Source organism: Amblyraja radiata, chromosome 5 (genome assembly GCF_010909765.2).
Source record: "Amblyraja radiata isolate CabotCenter1 chromosome 5, sAmbRad1.1.pri, whole genome shotgun sequence".
NCBI classification, from domain to species: domain Eukaryota; kingdom Metazoa; phylum Chordata; class Chondrichthyes; order Rajiformes; family Rajidae; genus Amblyraja; species Amblyraja radiata.
The window spans coordinates 93,716,081-93,734,971 of record NC_045960.1 but is presented as its reverse complement, the minus strand read 5'-3'; the positions used below and the strand labels follow the sequence as shown (position 1 = coordinate 93,734,971).

General features: G+C 46.4%; 1 protein-coding gene and 1 pseudogene across 5 annotated transcripts in view; one reads left to right on the top strand and one right to left on the bottom strand.

Moving 5' to 3' along the window:
- Window positions 1-18,891, top strand: part of eif2ak2 (eukaryotic translation initiation factor 2 alpha kinase 2) — a 162,255-nt gene that overhangs the window by 46,715 nt on the left and 96,649 nt on the right. For 2 of the 5 annotated variants that reach the window (XM_033021787.1, XM_033021786.1), the window contains 2 exons: window positions 1,628-1,690; window positions 2,011-2,904. The exons of the other annotated variants lie outside the window; for them this stretch is intronic. In XM_033021787.1, coding sequence (XP_032877678.1) covers window positions 1,628-1,690; window positions 2,011-2,193 — 246 coding nt within the window. In that variant the 3' untranslated portion in view covers window positions 2,194-2,904. Of the gene's footprint in view, window positions 1-1,627; window positions 1,691-2,010; window positions 2,905-18,891 lie in introns of those variants that run through there. 5 annotated transcript variants of the gene reach the window in all.
- Window positions 11,069-11,165, bottom strand: LOC116973899 (annotated as a pseudogene).

The following is an 18,891-nucleotide window of genomic DNA, read 5'->3' as shown; positions in this document are numbered from 1 at the left end:
TGCAACGAGACCTGGGTGTCGTGGTACACCAGTCATTGAAAGTAAGCATGCAGGTGCAGCAGGCAGTGAGGAAAGCGAATGGTATGTTAGCATTCATAGCAAAAGGATTTGAGTATAAGAGCAGGGAGGTTCTTGCGTACAGTTTTGGTCTCCTAATCTGAGGAAATACATTTTTGCCATAGAGGGAGTACAGAGAAGGTTTACCAGACTGATTCCTGGGATGTCAGGACTCATATGAAGAAAGACTGGATAGACTCGGCTTGTACTCGCTAGAATTTAGAAGATTGACGGGGAATCTTATAGAAACTTACAAAATTCTTAAGGGGTTGGACAGGCTAGATGCAGGAAGATTGTTCCCGATGTTGGGGAAGTCCAGTACAAGGGGTCACAGTTTAAGGATAAGGGGGAAGTCTTTTAGGACCGAGATGAGAAAAACATTTTTCACACAGAGAGTGGTGAATCTGTGGAATTCTCAGCTACGGAAGGTAGTTGAGGCCAGTTCATTGGCTATATTTAAGAGGGAGTTAGATGTGGCCCTTGTGGCTAAAGGAATCAGGGGGTATGGAGAGAAGGCAGGTACAGGATACTTAGTTGGATGATCAGCCATGATCATATTGAATGGTGGTGCAGGCTCGAAGGGCCGAATGGCCTACTCCTGCACCTATTTTCTTTGTTTCTATGTTTCTGCGCTGCATTTCTAAACTAAACCAAACTTCCCCTGAAAGCCTAAGGAAGTCGGGCCCAGTCTCGGGGTGGGCGGATGGTACGAGTCGGTTACTGGAGGGAGGGGGGAGAGCTGGGGCTCAAAGTCACTGTCAAGCGAGGCCTCCAGCTCCATGATGTTAGGCCGCAGAGTGACCGGAGATACGATCCGGAAAACAATCACATCTCCAGCAAGGCAAGAGATTGAAAGAAAGTTTCCCCCCGACCCTCTCCCCCACCCCCCACATAAAACAAACTAGAGAACATTAATGCAAACTTTTAAAACACACTAAATATAACAAAATATACAAAAAGACAGACAGACCGTTGGCGAGGCTGCGATCGCTGGTGGCGCCACCTGGTGAATCTCGCGATTCATTTCCCCAGACTCTCGGTCTGAAGAAGGGCTTCGACCCGAAACGTCACCTATTCCTTTTCTCCAGAGATGCTGCCCAACCCGCTGAGTTACTCCAGCCTTTTGTGTCTTATCTTCGAATTTGGGTGGCTCATGCCTTGGGCGTGCTGGAGCTAAGTTGGCATGTGGTGCTGCTGCTGCCTGTGTGCCCTATTGAAGGGTCTCTCGGGGCAAATCCATGTCCTTCCATTATGTGGTTGTCCAACCAAGGAGGCAACTTGGGGGAGTGGGCTGCCCTCAACATTGCCCCCCCCCCCCTAGTTGGCATAGCAACGTGTTACATGCTCCACGCTGCCACCTGGGGACCCAGAATGGAAGTACGGGCAGGTGCATAGTGAAGATAGACACAAAATGCTGGAGTAACTCAGCGACTCCAGCATTCTTGAGTGTAAACCAGCATCTGCAGTTCCTTCCTACACATTTTGGATACAGAGTGAAGTTGCCTCAGGTTGAGGGGGAGAGATAGAGATGGAGGAGTCATTTTCATCTGTTTGTTTTTTGTTTATTTAGACTTGGATTGAAATTCGCAAGGGAAAGTTTCGTGAGAGTTTCGTTAAGGAGCATCCCGCTGAGGTAACGGAACTATTTAATTCTAATCCAGGAGCATGTATTTTACCAATCTATCATTAACAATTTGATATTAAATGCCTGATCCAAGACGTTGACTCTTTGTGTGCTAGTCACGGTAGTGAACCTTCAATCAGGCATTACAATCACTCCAATCTGTTAAATCTCTCCCATTACAGCAATGTTATTCCCTTATCATGTATCTGTACACCTTGAATGTAATCATGTATTGTCTTACTGCTGACCGGATAGCTTTTCACTGTACCTCCATACACGTGGCAATAAACTAAACTGAAACTAAATCTCTCTTTGTCTGTTCCCACCAGAGCGCCTTAATCCAGAAAATGCTGTCGGAGGATCCCAAGGAACGGCCAGAGGCAGCTGAGATGAAGCGAGAACTGGACGCTTTGTGTGTGCAAACCAACGAAGAAGACAAGGAGAAAGGCAAGGAGGAAGACAAGGAGGAAGACCCTCCCCAGATACCCATCTCTGATCAGAAACCCAATTAACCAGCTACTTTCCTATAGAGAAATCTCCTCACATTCTCTCTACAGCTCTCTTTTAATACTTATTTTTTACGATAATAGTTTCACAGCTGCACCAAGCAACGTGCGGTGTCTGCTTCTATCATTCGAGATTGGTTTCTGGGGGCACCTTAACGTAAGATTCCTATCAATGCCACAGGGAATAACTTTTAAGGCAGAGCGGGTGAAAGGTCACTGAGGGTGAATGGGAATATAGATTTGAACGTACAGTCACAGAAGCTTATTAAATGATGGAATAGGCCGGAAGGGCAGAGTAGCCTCCTAATTCATATGTTTGTTTGAACATTTGCATGCTCACAAGGCAGCATTAAAAAAAATATTAAATCCCTGATATTCAGAGATTTTTACAATTGAGGTAATTTTTTTTGTAAGGATATGATCATTCCCATTCCACAGGGAGAGAATTCCCGCTGGTGAGTCTGTCTGAGATCCGGTGCGGGATTCCCCTGTGTAGGGCTGGGACAACCCACCCAGCCAGAGCTTCGTCCCTAGACTCGGAGTTGCCACTCAGTGGGTCCCAGCTTTGTGGTAGATCTGGGGAGGGTGGGCATGGCAGTGTGAGTGGCTGGAAGTCACCAGACCCCTGTTGTGTAGGAAGGAACTGCAGATGCTGGTTTAAACTGAAGATAGACACAAAATGCTGGAGTAAACCAGCAGGACAGTCAGCGTCTCTGGAGAAAAGGGTCTCAACCCGAAACGTCACCTAGTTCTTTTCTCCAGAGACGCTGCCTGTCCCGCTGAGTTACTTCAGCATTTTGTGTCTATCTTCAGTTTAGACCGGCATCTGCAGTTCCTTCCTACACAACAGGGATCTGGTGGCTTCCAGCCACTCACACTGCCATGCCCACCCTCCCCAGATCTACCACCTGGCTGGGACCCACTGAGTGGCAACTCCGAGTGTATCTGAGTGCCAGCATTTTGTGTCGATCTCCTGTTGTATAGGTAGCCACATCCAGCAAAATTCAGTCCAACATCACCAGCTTCAACTTAACACTTCCCTTTTCCCCTTCCCATCTATCCCAACAACTCTGCCCAGGATTCTTCCTGCAATGAAACAAGGAACTGCAGGTGCTGGTGAATACCCAAAAGGACACAAAGTGCTGGAGTAACTTAGCGGGACAGGCAGCATCTCTGGAGAACATGAATAGGTGATGTTTTTCGGGTCGAGACCCATCTTCAGACTGGAGATTCTTCCTGTGAACTTGCTCTGCCTCTTCCCCAAACTCACGGTGTATCTGAAAGCCGGTGGTCCTTTGGTCTGGACTTAATTCTTCTGAGCTCCACGAGATGGTTCTTTATCGAAAAGCAATATCCGTGATGAAAATCTAAAATAAAATCAGAGGATGCTGGAAACACTCAATGGGTCAGTCAGCATCCGTGGAAGGAACAGCAGCGTTAACAATTTGGATCAATAACATAAATCAGACGTGGGGAAGGTAGGAAAGCAAATGTGTTTACAATAACAGAGAAGGGACAGGGCTGGAGAGAACAGGGGGAATGTTTGTGACAGGGTGGAGACTGAGAGAGACTGAATGACGCGTGGTGATGGTGTTGGCTGGGAGAGGGTGGTCAGAGAGTAAGAAACGCAGCACAGACGGTGGCCCTTCAGCCCATCAAGTCCACACAGACCATCCACCATCCATTTACACGAATCCTCGTTGAGTCGAGGATCCCGTGGCAGAGTGGGATGCTGACTCCAAGGTCCGGGGGTTTGGAGATGCGTGCGTTTGGGATCATGGTGTTGAAGGCAGAGCTGTCGTTAATAAATGTGAATCTGATGCAAGTATCCTTGTTAATCCGACGTCCGTGTGGGTGCTGGCTGGGAGAGGGTGGGGAATGCTTGTTGACGGTCTGCTGGAGAATGGTGACTGCAAATCCGTGAGGAACTGAGCACCTTCAGTGAATCCAAAATGGGACGTGCGGAATTCCCGTGGACTGTCAGAGCTGGCGACATCGGCAAGGGAAAGCTATTGGCTGTGGAAGAGAATTCTGGCCCACTGCGTGTTGCAAACAAGGAATGCAGAAAAGGGAAAGGAGAGGGAAGAAAAACGAGGAAGTGCAGATGCTGGTTTACACAAGAAGACACAAAGTGCTGGGGTAACTCAGCAGCTCAGGTAGTTTCTTTGGAGAACATGGATAGATGACGTTTAAGGCGGGACCCTTTTTCAGACTCTTCTGGAATTTTTTGAGGATGTAACTAGGAAAATGGACAAGGGAGAGCCAGTGGATATAGTGTACCTGCACTTTCAGAAAGCATTTTTTTAAGGTCCCACATAGAAGATTAGTGGACAAAATTAGAGCGCATGGTATTGGAGGTAGAGTGCTGACATGGATAGAGAAGTGGTTGGTAGACAGGAAACAAAGAGTAGGGATTAAAGGTCCATTTCCGAATTAGTGATTAGTGGGGTATCACAAGGCTCGGTGCTGGGACCGCAGCTATTTGCAACATATAATAATGATTTAGATGAAGGAATTAAAAGTAACATTTGCAAATTGGCAGATGACACAAAGCTGGGTGCCAGTGTGAACTGTGAGGAGGATACTATGAGGATGCAGGGTGACTTGGACAGGCTGGGTGAGTGGGCAGATGCAGTTTAATGCAGATAAATGTGAGGTTATCTACTTTGGTGGCAAGAACAGGAAGGCAGATTATTATCTTCCTCGTGGAGTCTGTTTCTGAAGGAGAAGTGGGCGTCACCCCAGTAGTGATGGTAACGTCGGAAGCCTCTCCTGGCTTCTCTTTCCTTCCCCAGTCTGCACCTCCTCAGACGGACCCGTTGCATCAATGAGCAGCACAAGTGTTGTAGCTGGTTGAGCCGCTGCCTCAGCTCATGCCAGGTTCAATCCCAACCTCCGCCACTGTCAGTGGAATTCTGTGCCACAGGAGGCTGTGGCAGCCATCAGTGGATATTTTTAAGCCAGAGATAGATAATATTCTTGATTAGTACGGGTGTCAGAGGTTATGGGACGAAAGCAGGAGAACGGGGTTAGGAGGGGAGATAGATCAGCCATGGTTGAATGGCGGAGTAGACCTGATGGGCCGAATGGCCTAATCCTCCTATCTCTTATGACCTGTGAGGTGTTTTAGCACGTTCTCCCTGAGACCCCTTGAGTTTCATTGGAGAGGTCCGGATTTCTCCCACATCCCAAAGATTGGCCACTGTAACTGCCCTGGGTATATGGGTGAGTGGTGGAATCGGAGGGGGAGAGTGGATGGGATTTGGCAGCATGGGGAAAATGGGGTTAATGTAGGATTTGGGTGGCTGATGGTCAGTGTGGAGTTGATGGGCTGAAGGGCCTGTTCCTGTGCTGTGACTCTATGACCACCCTCTCCCAGCCAACACCATCACCACGTGCCTCACCTGGCCCCAACCGAGTCACAAACATTCCCATTGAGCTTTCCAACCCTGGCCCTTCTCTGTGATTTAACACACATTTAATTTCTAACCTTTTCCAGGGCTGATGGGAAATTCCTGACCCAGAGACGTTAACCGTGGCTCTCACTCCCCAGACGCTGCCTGACCCGCTGAGTGTTTCTGTTTTATATTTTCTGTTCTTATTTCAGATTTCCAGCAATTGGTGCTTCTTCTGATTTTTGATGGAGGATCATTTAGCGGAGCTGAGTGGATCCAAGTCCCGACTAAAGAAACGGCTCTAGAATGCACCGCAAGGTTTGGGAAGAGGCCGAACAGTTCCGTAGGGAACGATCAGGGCAGAGAGGGTCCATTTGTTGGGAAGGATCTCCATAGACACCCCAAACAGGTTTGTAGGTTGTGTTGAAAGGAACTGCAGATGCTGGTTCACACCGAAGATAGACACAAAATGCTGGAGTAACTCAGCGGGTCAGGCATCATCCCTGGAGAAAAGGAATAGGTGCCGTTTCAGGTCGAGACCCTTTTTCATACTCTGAAGAAAGGTCTCGACCTGAAGCATCACTATTCCTTTTCTCCAGAGGTGCTGGATCTGCCTAACCCACTGAGTTACTCCAGCACTTTTTGTCTATCTTCAGGTTTGTAGGTCAATTGGCTTCTGTAAATTGTCCTTAGTGAGTGGGATAGTGCTAATGTACGGGGTGATCGCTGGTCAGCCCGGACTCAGTGGGCCGAAGGGCCTGTGTCCACACTGTACGTCTAAAGCTAAAGTATACAGCCTGCCCTGCTACTTTATCCTTCGGCTGTTCACCTTTCATTACCCACGGGTTTGTTTAATTGTAAGCTGGTGAGAGTGGCATCAGGGTTATTGTTATTATCCCTGATGATACATTCCCACTCTGCCTCATCTGACCCTCAGGTTTGTAGCTTATTTGGCTTCTGTAAAGATTGTAAACTGTAGGATAGTATTATTGTGAGGGGATCGCTGGTCGGTGCGGACTCTGGGCTGAATGGCCTGTTTCCGTGCTAGAATGCTGCACGGGACCAACCCAGACAATGAAGGATGAGTATGAAGAAGGGTCCGACCCAAAAAGTCACCTATCCGTGTCCTCCAGAGATGCTGCCTGGTCCACTGAGTTACTCCCGCACTTTGTGCCTTTTTTGTTGTAAAAAAGCATCTTTGGTTCCTTGTGTATCTACTCTCTAAGAATGGAGAGCTGCTGGAGGAACTCCCATGGTAATTGTAATTTTATAATATCAGAACTTAATTGTAAAATTGAAATAAACTATTTCAACAAGCAATGGCAAAATTCATTTGACACCGGGCATGACGTGACCTGATCACCAGGGTGTCCCTCAGGAGCTCTGGTTCCCCTCGGGTGCTCTGGTTCCTCCCACATCACAGAGACGCGCTGGACGGTGGGTTAATTGGCCGCTGAAAATTGTTCCCTTCCCAGTATGTGGATGACGGGAGAGTCGATGAAAATGGAGGGGGTGGGAGGATGGGGTTATTGTAGGATCAGTGTAAATGGGCGGTTCATGGCGGTGGGCCAAAGGGCCTGTTTTGCTGAGTTTTTTTTCCTGTCTACAGTGTTGGAGGCTTTGTGGCACCAGGTATTTGGATGATCTTTGTTATGCTTGGAGTCGCTGCACAGACTGTTCGTATCGGCGCTGGGTCTCACAATTTCGCCCGCCAGTTCTCTGCTCTGATGTTTTCCGCCCCAGGGGTGGGCAGAGATGCACGGATATTTCAAGAACAAATTAGTTCAAAGACCAACTTTCTTACCAATGTATTTTAATTGTAGGATTAAACGAGAATTTACCAATTTTAAGCTTGATCTTTATTTTTTGAGGAGTTACGATGAGCGGTTACGTGAAGAAGCCACGCCAGTCCTCATGCGCGTCAATCTCCAAAGCAGTGGTGAGAAATCACAGATAACAGTAGTCAAAGTAACATAGTAAGACTTAGAGAAGACTAGAACCACCAAATGATCTTTATGATAAGAGGTGTTCAAGAAGGAACTGCAGATGCTGGAAGATCGAAGGTACACAAAAATGCTGGAGAAACTCAGCGGGTGCAGCAGCATCTATGGAGCGAAGGAAATAGGCGACGTTTCGGGCCGAAACCCTTCTTCAGACTGATAGGGGGTGGGGGGGGGGCTATAACCCTTTATGATAAGAGGGTTGGGAGCGGAGGGCACGTAATTTTCATTAAAGACATTCTTGCAATAGAGGGAGTACAGAGCAGGTTCACCAGACTGATTTCTGGGATGGCAGGACTTTCATATGAAGAAAGACTGGATAGACTCGGCTTGTACTCGCTAGAATTTAGAAGATTGAGGGGGGATTTTATAGAAACTTACAAAACTCTTGAGGGGTTGGACAGGCTAGATGCAGGAAGATTATTCCCAATGTTGGGGAAGTCCAGAACAAGGGGTCACAGTTTAAGGATAAGGGGGAAGTCATTTAGGACCGAGATGAGAAACACATTTTTTACACAGAGAGTGGTGAATCTGTGGAATTCTCTGCCACAGAAGGTAGTTGAGGCCAGTTCATTGGTTATATTTAAGAGGGAGTTAGATGTGACCTTTGTGGCTAAAGGAACCAGGGGGTATGGAGAGAAGGCAAGCACAGGATACTGAGTTGGATGATCAGCCATGATCATATTGAATGGCGGTGCAGGCTCAAAGGGCCGAATGGCCTACTCCTGCACCTATTTTCTATGTTTCTATGCAATTGCTCATCGTAACGCCTCATAAAATAAAGACCAAATTTCAAACTGGTAAGTTCTCATTTAATCCTACTATTTTACTTCGGAGTCACGTGAAGATTTCAAAGCTCTGTGATTTCATGCCGTGAGATCGAGTCCACACAGCCACAACTGCCTTAATTGACAGATGAGGGAAACATTCATAATGAATAAATAATAATAATAGTAACTCCTCATCCTGGAGTAAACTAAACACTGAACCTAAAATAGAGTTGGCAAATACCCCTGGTCTGGCAATAGGTTAATATAAAATGTTCAGAAAGTTTGTTCGTTCGACCATCCTGCAGCCGCTAGGATGTGGTCCAGCGGAACGTACATAACCTTTGCTGCTGATGTTGTAGCAGCCCTGGTGGAGTGAGATTTGAAAAATATCAGTATCTACTCCTGCATGAGCAAAACCTCATTTTAACCACCTGGAGATGGTCTTAACCGATACCTTCTTATAAGGTTTTTGTAATTAACAAACATTGTTCAGAGCCTCTAAGGCTCTTGGTGACCTTGACGTATTGTTGTATATGTGACCATACATACCCAAAGGTCCATGGTGTATGCCATGAACCTAGTTTGAGACCTGACGTCCTTGGTCTGCTTAACTAAATCATAATCATAAAATATTATATTATTTGCAGATGTAACCATCCTGTCCAGTTGCAATTATGTAGTGACTGAACCTGTTGCACTGAGACCAGCGCCATGAGGATAACTACCTTATGAGAGCCGAGCCAAAGCTAAGGATTTAGCTGCAGCCCCCTGGTGAAATAGTGTTAATACCAAATCAATATCTGCCCTGTGCTTGTCCTGGGAGAACTTGTGTGAAAGATATGCTTTATAACTCGGTATCAGAGGGTGAAACCCGACAGAGTGGGTCCCTTTTGCTGCAGCAAATATGATGGGAAGGCACGTTGGGCACAGTTAATTTATTGTCAAAGACCCATTTGAAACGAACTCCAAGACGTCAGTTATCTGTACCGTATTAGATGTAACATTAGCATTTAAACAAACGCCTCCCATCTCCTGAAGAGGAAATGTAATGCTTTCCTTTTTTGAGGCTATCCCTGCACTCTGCAGTGAGCCCAAACATGGATCGGGCTGACAATCCGAGCCGCAGGAGCAGTCTACTCAGAATCTATGTCAATAAATTGATTTTATCATGCAGAGGCCGGTTACCCGAGCCACAGGCTGAACCAGCAAAGTTATACGTTTAGAATAACCGTAAAAGGTTGTATTATTATTCCCAACAAAAGCGAGAAGCATGGCTGCATTGGCCAGTCAGACAGAACGGCAACCTAAAGCGGGATCTTGCTGACTTTATTGCAAGACCCGACTGATGAGGCAAAATGGAGGGAGACAAACGTAACTTCTTTATCCTTGTAGCGAGAATGTATCTTTCGCCACAGTTATGCCACATATTTTTGCAACCGGTAAATGAGCCTGGAAGCAAACATATCGATATTTGGTGTTCCATTGAGCCATAATTTCATTAAATACTTTGTGATCCAACACCTATTTGTGTTGTCATTGATTGTACGTGATGATACTCCAACGCAAAATGAGATTAGGTAAATTATTACAGGATATTCTGTCTTGATTGCACCCATGTGACTAACATACGCCACCACCATAGTGTATCAACTTAACGTTGAGCATGCAGATTATGCATATTCGCTTAATAACCCTTTAACCTATAGAATGCACCTAGTGTCTATAGGTAGTTGATGCCAATAACTGAATAATTGTTAACTCATGCTAATCTCCGCCTCCAAAGTAGAGATGGCATTCATAATTTTCCACCTAAAAGCCCCATCAGTTTATAATATAACTGAAATTTTACTGACCGGACTACTGGGGCAACGCTGCATACTATTCGTCCACCATTATGACTTTAGTAGCTTCAGCTGGGAATAGCATAAGGTCTGTCACAAAGACCTACATGGCATTTGAGAGATTACTACTTTGCACAATGTAAGTTCCCCCACTTGCACAGCTGAATCACAGCTACTATATTGCCAATTACACTTGATGAATAGTAGGCTGTTTTATCACAACAAGATTGTTACAGGCTCCTATTAATTCCAATCTCTTACCCCAGGGCGGAGTCACAGGCTAATCAATAGTTAAAGGTCAAATCCCAATGATCAACAAGTCTAGTTGGTATCACCTTAATTTTAACTGGATGGATGAGGGACCCAAATTTCTCAAATATAGTTTGAGGCTGAAACATTTTAGCGACATACAGCGTTAGAATATCCTCCAGGCAAGACATAACAAGTGTTTTTGAGTTCTGAGCAGTTCAAGCATCGGTTTTAGTAATTTGGTAAATAACCTGGGAACTGAAGTTAACCCATTTTGCAATGTTTTTTTATCATTGCCCTAATCCAGATAAATTTCAAATGTCTCCGGTGATCCCTGTAAATGGGAACATCCTATTGAAATCAGATGCGAAGTTTCCTATTTGGAAATTTTATACTGCACATGCAAGTTAAACGCCATTCTGTATCTTTCACAATGAACAGGCCACGCCTGCCAAGTCTGTACCTGCTCGAACAACAATTCTGGCCCAATTTCCAAGCCTTCCTTGAAAACCAATCCTGGCCATAATACTGAGCCTGCCTCGAAAGACAACTCTGACCATAATTCTGAGCCAGCCTCGAAAAACAAACCTGGCCCCAATTCTGTGCTTGGAACACTAGTATTGTGCAGATTTACATGGTTAGATGCCACAACCATTTGTGTGTTGTAAGGCCACTAGAGCCCCTTCCATCCTTATCAAGGGGAATGGTACTTTCATACAACATGCAAACTAAACACGTTACCATTATCATTTGTACCAAAAAAACTAGTGTAAATATTACCAACTTGTAGATGGTCCCATATTTTTCCTGAGACCGACTTGGGCCTCGGATTTAAGACCTCTATCCAGCTTTCATGCTGCCACCAATTTCAGTGAACTGATTACTGCCAATAGAGGCGTGGGGTGTGTTGTCGCCGCAACAATGAAGCTTTGCTCGTCGTTGGTACCTCAATTAGTCCGACAGCTTTAGCTTCCTCATCCAGGTTTTACCTGTTGAATAGGTCTTACCTGAAGAGAAGATTCGGCGGCTGGTCTTTAATGTCACCCTTGATAGCGCTGTTCAATCCCGGCATTTACAGTATGAGGGGAACTCTGGCCCCTTCCAGTAATTCTACCACCTTCGTTTGCGAGGACTCCCTTGAATCAATACGCATGTGCTCCAGTAAGTTCCACAGACATACTTTAGGATTTGAAGGAACACAAAAACGCTGGAGAAACTCAGCGGGTGCAGCAGCATCTGTGGAGCGAAGGGAATAAGCAAAGTTTCGGGCCGAAACCCTTCTTCAGACTGATGGGGGGTGGCGGGGAGAAGAAAGAAAAAAGGAGGAGGAGCCCGAGGGCTGAGGGATGAAAGGAGAGCCCGAGGGCTGAGGAAGGGGAGGAGACAGCAAGGGCTAACAAAATTGGGAGAATTCAATGTTCATGCCCTCAGGATGCAGACTCCCCACGCGGAATATGAGGTGCTGCTCCTCCAATTTCCGGTGTTGCTCGCTGTGGCCATGGAGGAGACCCAGGACACAGAGGTCAGATGGGGAATGGGAGGGGGAGTTGAAGTGCTGAGCCACCGGGAGGTCAGGTTGTTTCTTGTGGACCGAGTGGAGGTGTTCGGTGAAACGATCGCCCAGCCTCCGTTTGGTCTCACCGATATAGATCAGCTGACATCTAGAGCAGCGGATGGAATAGATGAGGTTGAAGGAGATGCAGGTGAACCTCTGTCGCACCTGGAACGACTGCTTGGGTCCTTGAATGGAGTCGAGGGGGGAGGTAAAGGGACAGGTGTTGCATTTCTTGCGGTTGCAACGGAAAGTGCCCGGGGAGGGGGTGGTACGGGAGGGAAGGGAAGAGTTGACAAGGGAGTTACGGAGGGAGCGGTCTTTGCGGAAGGCAGACATGGGGGAAGAATTCCTTTAGAATTTGAAGTCAGTTACCCACTGACCTCTCGCACTCCCCTCCACAGAGAGGGAGATTCGTAGGCAGCCTGAACAGATGCTGCCGCAGGCCCCTGCCTCGAGGTATGCTCCCCGGCTATACCTCCGACCTCGGAGTCAGAACAAAACTGACCCCATATGCTCTCCTCCTCTGAGAGGGAGACATTATGCAGCCCTTCAACAGGTCTGCTGCCACGGGCCCCCGAGGAGACCCGCGGATATAAAGCTCCTCTTGCTGGAGCATATCGTGATGGAGCATCCTCTCCATCAGAAGCTCTTTCCTGGACAGCCCTGAACAGGTGCTGCTGCCACGGACTCCCGAGGACCCGGGCTGATAGCTCCCTCCTTTGGAGCATATCATTGTTGAGCAGCCTCTCCATTAGGTGCTCCATGTGGGCTAAACGTCCGAAGACGCTACCCATTGAAGGAGGGGAACCCTCTTGGCCTGACTCCCCAAGTCCATAGGCCTGACCAACTTATTGTTGGATTTACCTCTTTTCATGGGCACACCATCGGTCTGGGACCTGCTGACTGTACTGTCAGCGACTCTGGTGGCGATACCGCTCCTGGATTTATCTCCTCCACGGGAACCACAGCGGTCTGGGACCTGCTGACTGTACTGTCAGCGACTCTGGTGGCGACACCGCTGCTGGATTCACCCCCTCCACGGGAACCACAGCGGTCACTGCGGTAACGAACCCGCCGGTTACCCGCGCTTCCGCGGTGCTGACCGGAGTGTCAATTCCCCACGGCCCATAACCGGTTTCACGCGGCCCATCCGGACTTCGCCCCGACATTTCCAGCAGGAAACCTCTTATAAAAAGAGATTCCTGCAAGAAAAACACAATCTGGTAAGAAATACATAAACTTACCTGTAGGTTTAAACTTACCGCTGGGAGGAGCGATGCGCCTGCCAGTCCGGTGCTTCGCCATGCGAACGACATAATGACGCGCGTGCGGACTGGCGGGACTTCTTCACGGAATCACTCACGTGACTCCGAAATAAAATGACTCATCTCATTCCATTCACAGATGCTGCCTGACCCGACATGTTCCTCCAACACCGTATGCTACTAATTGCAAAGTTAGACTTTCCTTAAACTCACCTTAAACCTGCCGCTCGATCTAACTAAACCCGATGCTCGGTTTACGAAAAATTAGGTATTCTGGTAGCGAGGTTTAGTTAGACTAAAGTCTAAGGCGAGTCTAACTTTAGACTTAGGTTCTAGCTGAGTCTAAAGTTAGACAGTGTTTTAGTTGCCATGGTGACGATGTCTGCTTGTACTGCACATGTGCAATGCAATAGCAGAATTACGAGCAGACGACAACTTCAACATGGCTGACAAAAAAAAACAACGGAAAGGAAACTGGGACGCCAGCGAGAAAGAATTTCTCCTGACGTTACTAGTCGACAAAATTACAATTATTGGGAAAAAAGGTGCAATTTCCAGGCAACAATTGAAAAGAACAAGGCATGGGATGCTAATTATTCGCAATTTCAGTCACGGTTTAGCAGCCACAGAGATCTTCGTCACCTTCATGAGCAATGGAAGAGAATGAAGTTGCAAGCGAAGGTAGAGTGGTCTTCTCACAAGAAGAGCGTGAGGCAAATGGGTGGAGGCCCACCGTCTCCCAACCCATCACCCATGTGCATGCTTATCATGCGTCTGATCCCCCACGATTTCTTACAGATCAGAAATCCATTCTGACCTTCGCCTAGAGAGTACAGGAGTCAGCTCATTGATGATGAATGTTGCTGTTTCTTTTGTGAAACGATACCTTGTCAAGAATGCGTCATCGTCGTACTTAGAAAAAGGATTAGCGTAGTCAGTGACATGATTCTCCAGTCTCTCAGCTTGTCGGGCAACCCTTTCGATCTCATCAAATCGTTTAAACCCGCTGTTGAGTCTAATTTGCAGAGTTAAACCTGCTGTTGGGTTTTTTTAAAAATGAGTAGAATACGGGCCTTTGTGTTTTGCTCCAGATTCCTTGTGTTGTTGAGGATAGACACAAAAAGCTGGAGTAACTCAGCAGGACTGGCAGCATCTCTGGACAGAAGGAATAGGTGACGTTTCGGGACGAGACCCCTCTTCAAACTAATCAAGGAAAAAGGGAAGTTAGAGATTTAGGCGATAATGTAGAGAGATAAAGATATGCAAATAAGTAATGATGATAATGGAAACAGGCCATTTTTAGCTGTTGGGTGAAAACCAGAAGCTGGTGCAACTTGGGTGGGGGATGGATAGAGAGACAGACAGAGGGGATGCCGGGATTACTTGAAGTGAGAGAAATCAATATTTATACCACTGGGCTGTAAGCCTCACTCTGACAATGGTGGAGACCTTGGACAGAAAGGTCAGTGTGGGACGGTTGTTCGGCACTTGATTGCATTCCAGGAGCGGAGGAAGAGGGAGCAATGTCTTCTCATCCACAGACTCCACCGTGTAACCGCAGGCTCTTTTACCTGCAGTCTGCTTGAGCCCAGCACATGTCCGCAGTGTATATGGCTGAAAATTTCCTTTGATCTCGAAGATATTGAAGAACTCAGATGTTGCGAGAGAGCGGTTGCTCTGTTCATCTAAGATGCCGTACATCCTGCGTGCCTCTTGACGATGTCCTTCTGGATAGACTGAGATGAGACATATCTTAGCACATGCTCTTGCGCTGACCCCTTCACCGCACAACTCTGAACATCTGGAGGTGATCTCCTGGTTTACCACTACCTCTTCCTCCCCACCATGCTCAGATGCGGGGGGAGATGGTTTGGACTTCCTGGATGTAGAGCAGAGAGATGTCTGTCACTGTCGCACTCAGTACATTTCACTTCTGCTGTGCAGTTACATAGAAACATAGAAACATAGAAATTAGGTGCAGGAGTAGGCCATTCGGCCCTTCGAGCCTGCACCGCCATTCAATATGATCATGGCTGATCATCCAACTCAGTATCCCGTACCTGCCTTCTCTCCATACCCTCTGATCCCCTTAGCCACAAGGGCCACATCTAACTCCCTCTTAAATATAGCCAATGAACTGGCCTCGACTACCCTCTGTGGCAGGGAGTTCCAGAGATTCACCACTCTCTGTGTGAAAAAAGTTCTTCTCATCTCGGTTTTAAAGGATTTCCCCCTTATCCTTAAGCTGTGACCCCTTGTCCTGGACTTCCCCAACATCGGGAGCAATCTTCCTGCATCTAGCCTGTCCAACCCCTTAAGAATTTTGTAAGTTTCTATAAGATCCCCTCTCAATCTCCTAAATTCTAGAGAGTATAAACCAAGTCTATCCAGTCTTCCTTCATAAGACAGTCCTGACATCCCAGGAATCAGTCTGGTGAACCTTCTCTGCACTCCCTCTATGGCAATAATGTCCTTCCTCAGTTCTTGGTGAAATGACTTGTGGAGGAGCAGCAGCGGAAACAAATGGAATGTTCCTTAAGGAAGTGTTTGCGGTCTTCCAGGCTCTTTCCTCTGAAGGCTCCGCACTTCTTAAATGGATGAATCTTAGCATGAATGGGACACAGCTTGGATGGATCACTGGATTTCTGTGTCTCAGGAGTTGTTGACAATAAACTCTTGAATCTTGTTGGAGATGCTTGTGTCCTGTGGATGGAGATGAGAGTTTTACCATGTCTCTCTATTTTTTCTCTTTTGACAGTTGTTGGATGAGGGAAGCAGAGATTGAAGCTGGGGTCCATTCTGGTTTTTGCCTCCAAGCGGATAAAGTCGGCAAACACTCTAAATGGGGGACAAAAATATGGTGTGCTGGAGTTTATACCTAGATCCAAAGGTGGTCCACTTTTCCTGGATGTTAAAAGGAAGCTTCTCAACAATGGGTGCAACTCCCCCTGGAGGTGCCATGGTAAGACAAACCAGGTAGATACACATCCAACTTTGCCACTTCGATTTCTGACAGAAGGTCCCCGCGTTCACGTAGCTTGTATGGCTCTTTGATGGTGATCCTGGGATAAGTTCTCTCGCTTGGTAAAGAGGGCATGCTCAATAGACTCAGGTGAACCATAGGTTTCTTCGAGCCTCTGCCAAACCATCATCAAACCTGCTGATGGATCCAATGTTGACAGCCTTAATTCTTGTTGCCTGCTCCGAGGATTCTTTTCCAAGCCATTTTACCAAAAGATCTAGCTCTTCTCCGGGTGAAAGGCCCAGGCCTGCTATGGCACTTTGGAAGGAGGATTTCCAAGCCCAGTAGAAACATAGAAACATAGAAATTAGGTGCAGGAGTAGGCCATTCGGCCCTTCGAGCCTGCACCGCCATTCAATATGATCATGGCTGATCATCCAACTCAGTATCCCGTACCTGCCTTCTCTCCATACCCTCTGATCCCCTTAGCCACAAGGGCCACATCTAACTCCCTCTTAAATATAGCCAATGAACTGGCCTCGACTACCCTCTGTGGCAGGGAGTTCCAGAGATTCACCACTCTCTGTGTGAATTCTCAGGCTTGTCGTTAAAGGCCGTCAATCCTGTTGTAACAAGCTGGCTGCGGGCGAGGTATCTGGCGAGGTCTATGGTGGTGGGATTGATATCGTTGTTGGCTTGAGGAGAGTCGATAAAGCCACTGTGCAGGGGTTGACGTTGGCTTTCATTCCTCCAATTTAGGCTCCATGTTTCCTTGGACATTACTGGGATTTTGACTCCTATGAAATGTACTGGCCAGATTAGACTTGGTCTGATGGGCGGGCAGCAATGAACAAAATAGTATGCTTTCACCCTCGATATCATTCTTGGTGACATGTTGGCTTAACTTTATGCTGGCTTACTCTATGACGTAGTCCAGAGTTGGTTTTGAGGGTGAACAGGACAATGTGACTATGTGAGCCTCCCCTACTAGAGAAGGGGTGGTGCTGGACCTCCTGTTAGGAAATGAGATGGGTCAGGTGGCAGAGGTATGCGTTGAGGAACAGTCCGGGACCAGTGATCACAATACCATTAGTTTCAATATAATTATGGAGAGGGTCAGAACTGGACCTAGGGTTGAGAATTTTGATTGGAGAAAGGCTAACTTTGAGGAGATGCGAAAGGATTTAAAAGGAGTAAATTGGGACAGTTTGTTTTATGGGAAAGATGTGGAAGAGAAATGGAGGACATTTAAAGGTGAAATTTTAAGAGTACAGAATCTTTATGTTCGGTTCGGTTGAAAGGAAATAGTAAAAATTGGAAAGAGCCATGTTTTTCAAGGGAAATTGGACACTTGGTTCAGAAAAAGAGAGAGATCTACAATAATTATAGGCAGCATGGAGTAAATGAGGTGCTTGAGGAGTATAAAGAATGTAAAAAGAGTCTTAAGAAATAAATTAGAAAAGCTAAAAGAAGATATGAGGTTGCTTTGGCAAGTAAGGTGAAAGTAAATCCAAAGGGTTTCTACAGCTATATTAATAGCAAAAGGATAACGAGGGATAAAATTGGTCCATTAGAGAGTCAGAGTGGACAGCTATCTGCAGAGCCAAAAGAGATGGGGGAGATATTGAACAATTTATTTTCTTCGGTATTCACCAAGGAGAAGGATATTGAATTATGTGAGGTAAGGGAAACAAGTAGAGTAGCTATGGAAACTATGAGATTCAAAGAAGAGGAAGTACTGACACTTTTGAGAAATATAAAAGTGGATAAGTCTCCAGGTCCGGACAGGATATTCCCTAGGACATTGAGGGAAGTTATTGTAGAAATAGCAGGGGCTATGACAGAAATATTTCAAATGTCATTAGAAACGGGAATAGTACTGGAGGATTGGCGTACTGCGCATGTTGTTCCATTGTTTAAAAAGGGGTCTAAGAGTAAACCTAGCAATTATAGACCTGTTAATTTGACGTCAGTGGTGGGCAAATTAATGGAAAGGATACTTAGAGATAATATATATAAGCATCTGGATAAACAGGGTCTGATTAGGAACAGTCAACATGGATTTGTGCCTGGAAGGTCATGTTTGACTAATCTTCTTGAATTTTTTGAAGCGGTTACTCGGGAAATTGATGAGGGTAAAGCAGTGGATGTTGTATATATGGACTTCAGTAAGGCCTTCGACAAGGTTCCTCACGGAAGGTTGGTTAAGAAGGTCAATGGTTGGGTATTAATGGTGGAGTAGCAAGATGGATTCAACAGTGGCTGAATGGGAGATGCCAGAGAGTAATGGTGGATGGTTGTTTGTCAGGTTGGAGGCCAGTGACTAGTGGGGTGCCACAGGGATCTGTGTTGGGTCCACTGTTGTTTGTCATGTACATCAATGATCTGGATGATGGTGTGGTAAATTGGATTAGTAAGTATGCAGATGATACTAAGATAGGTGGGGTTGTGGATAATGAAGTAGATTTTCAAAGTCTACAGAGAGATTTATGCCAGTTGGAAGAGTGGGCTGAAAGATGGCAGATGGAGTTTAATGCTGATAAGTGTGAGGTGCTACATCTTGGCAGGACAAATCAAAATAGGACGTACATGGTAAATGGTAGGGAATTGAAGAATGCAGGTGAACAGAGGGATCTGGGAATAACTGTGCACAGTTCCCTGAAAGTG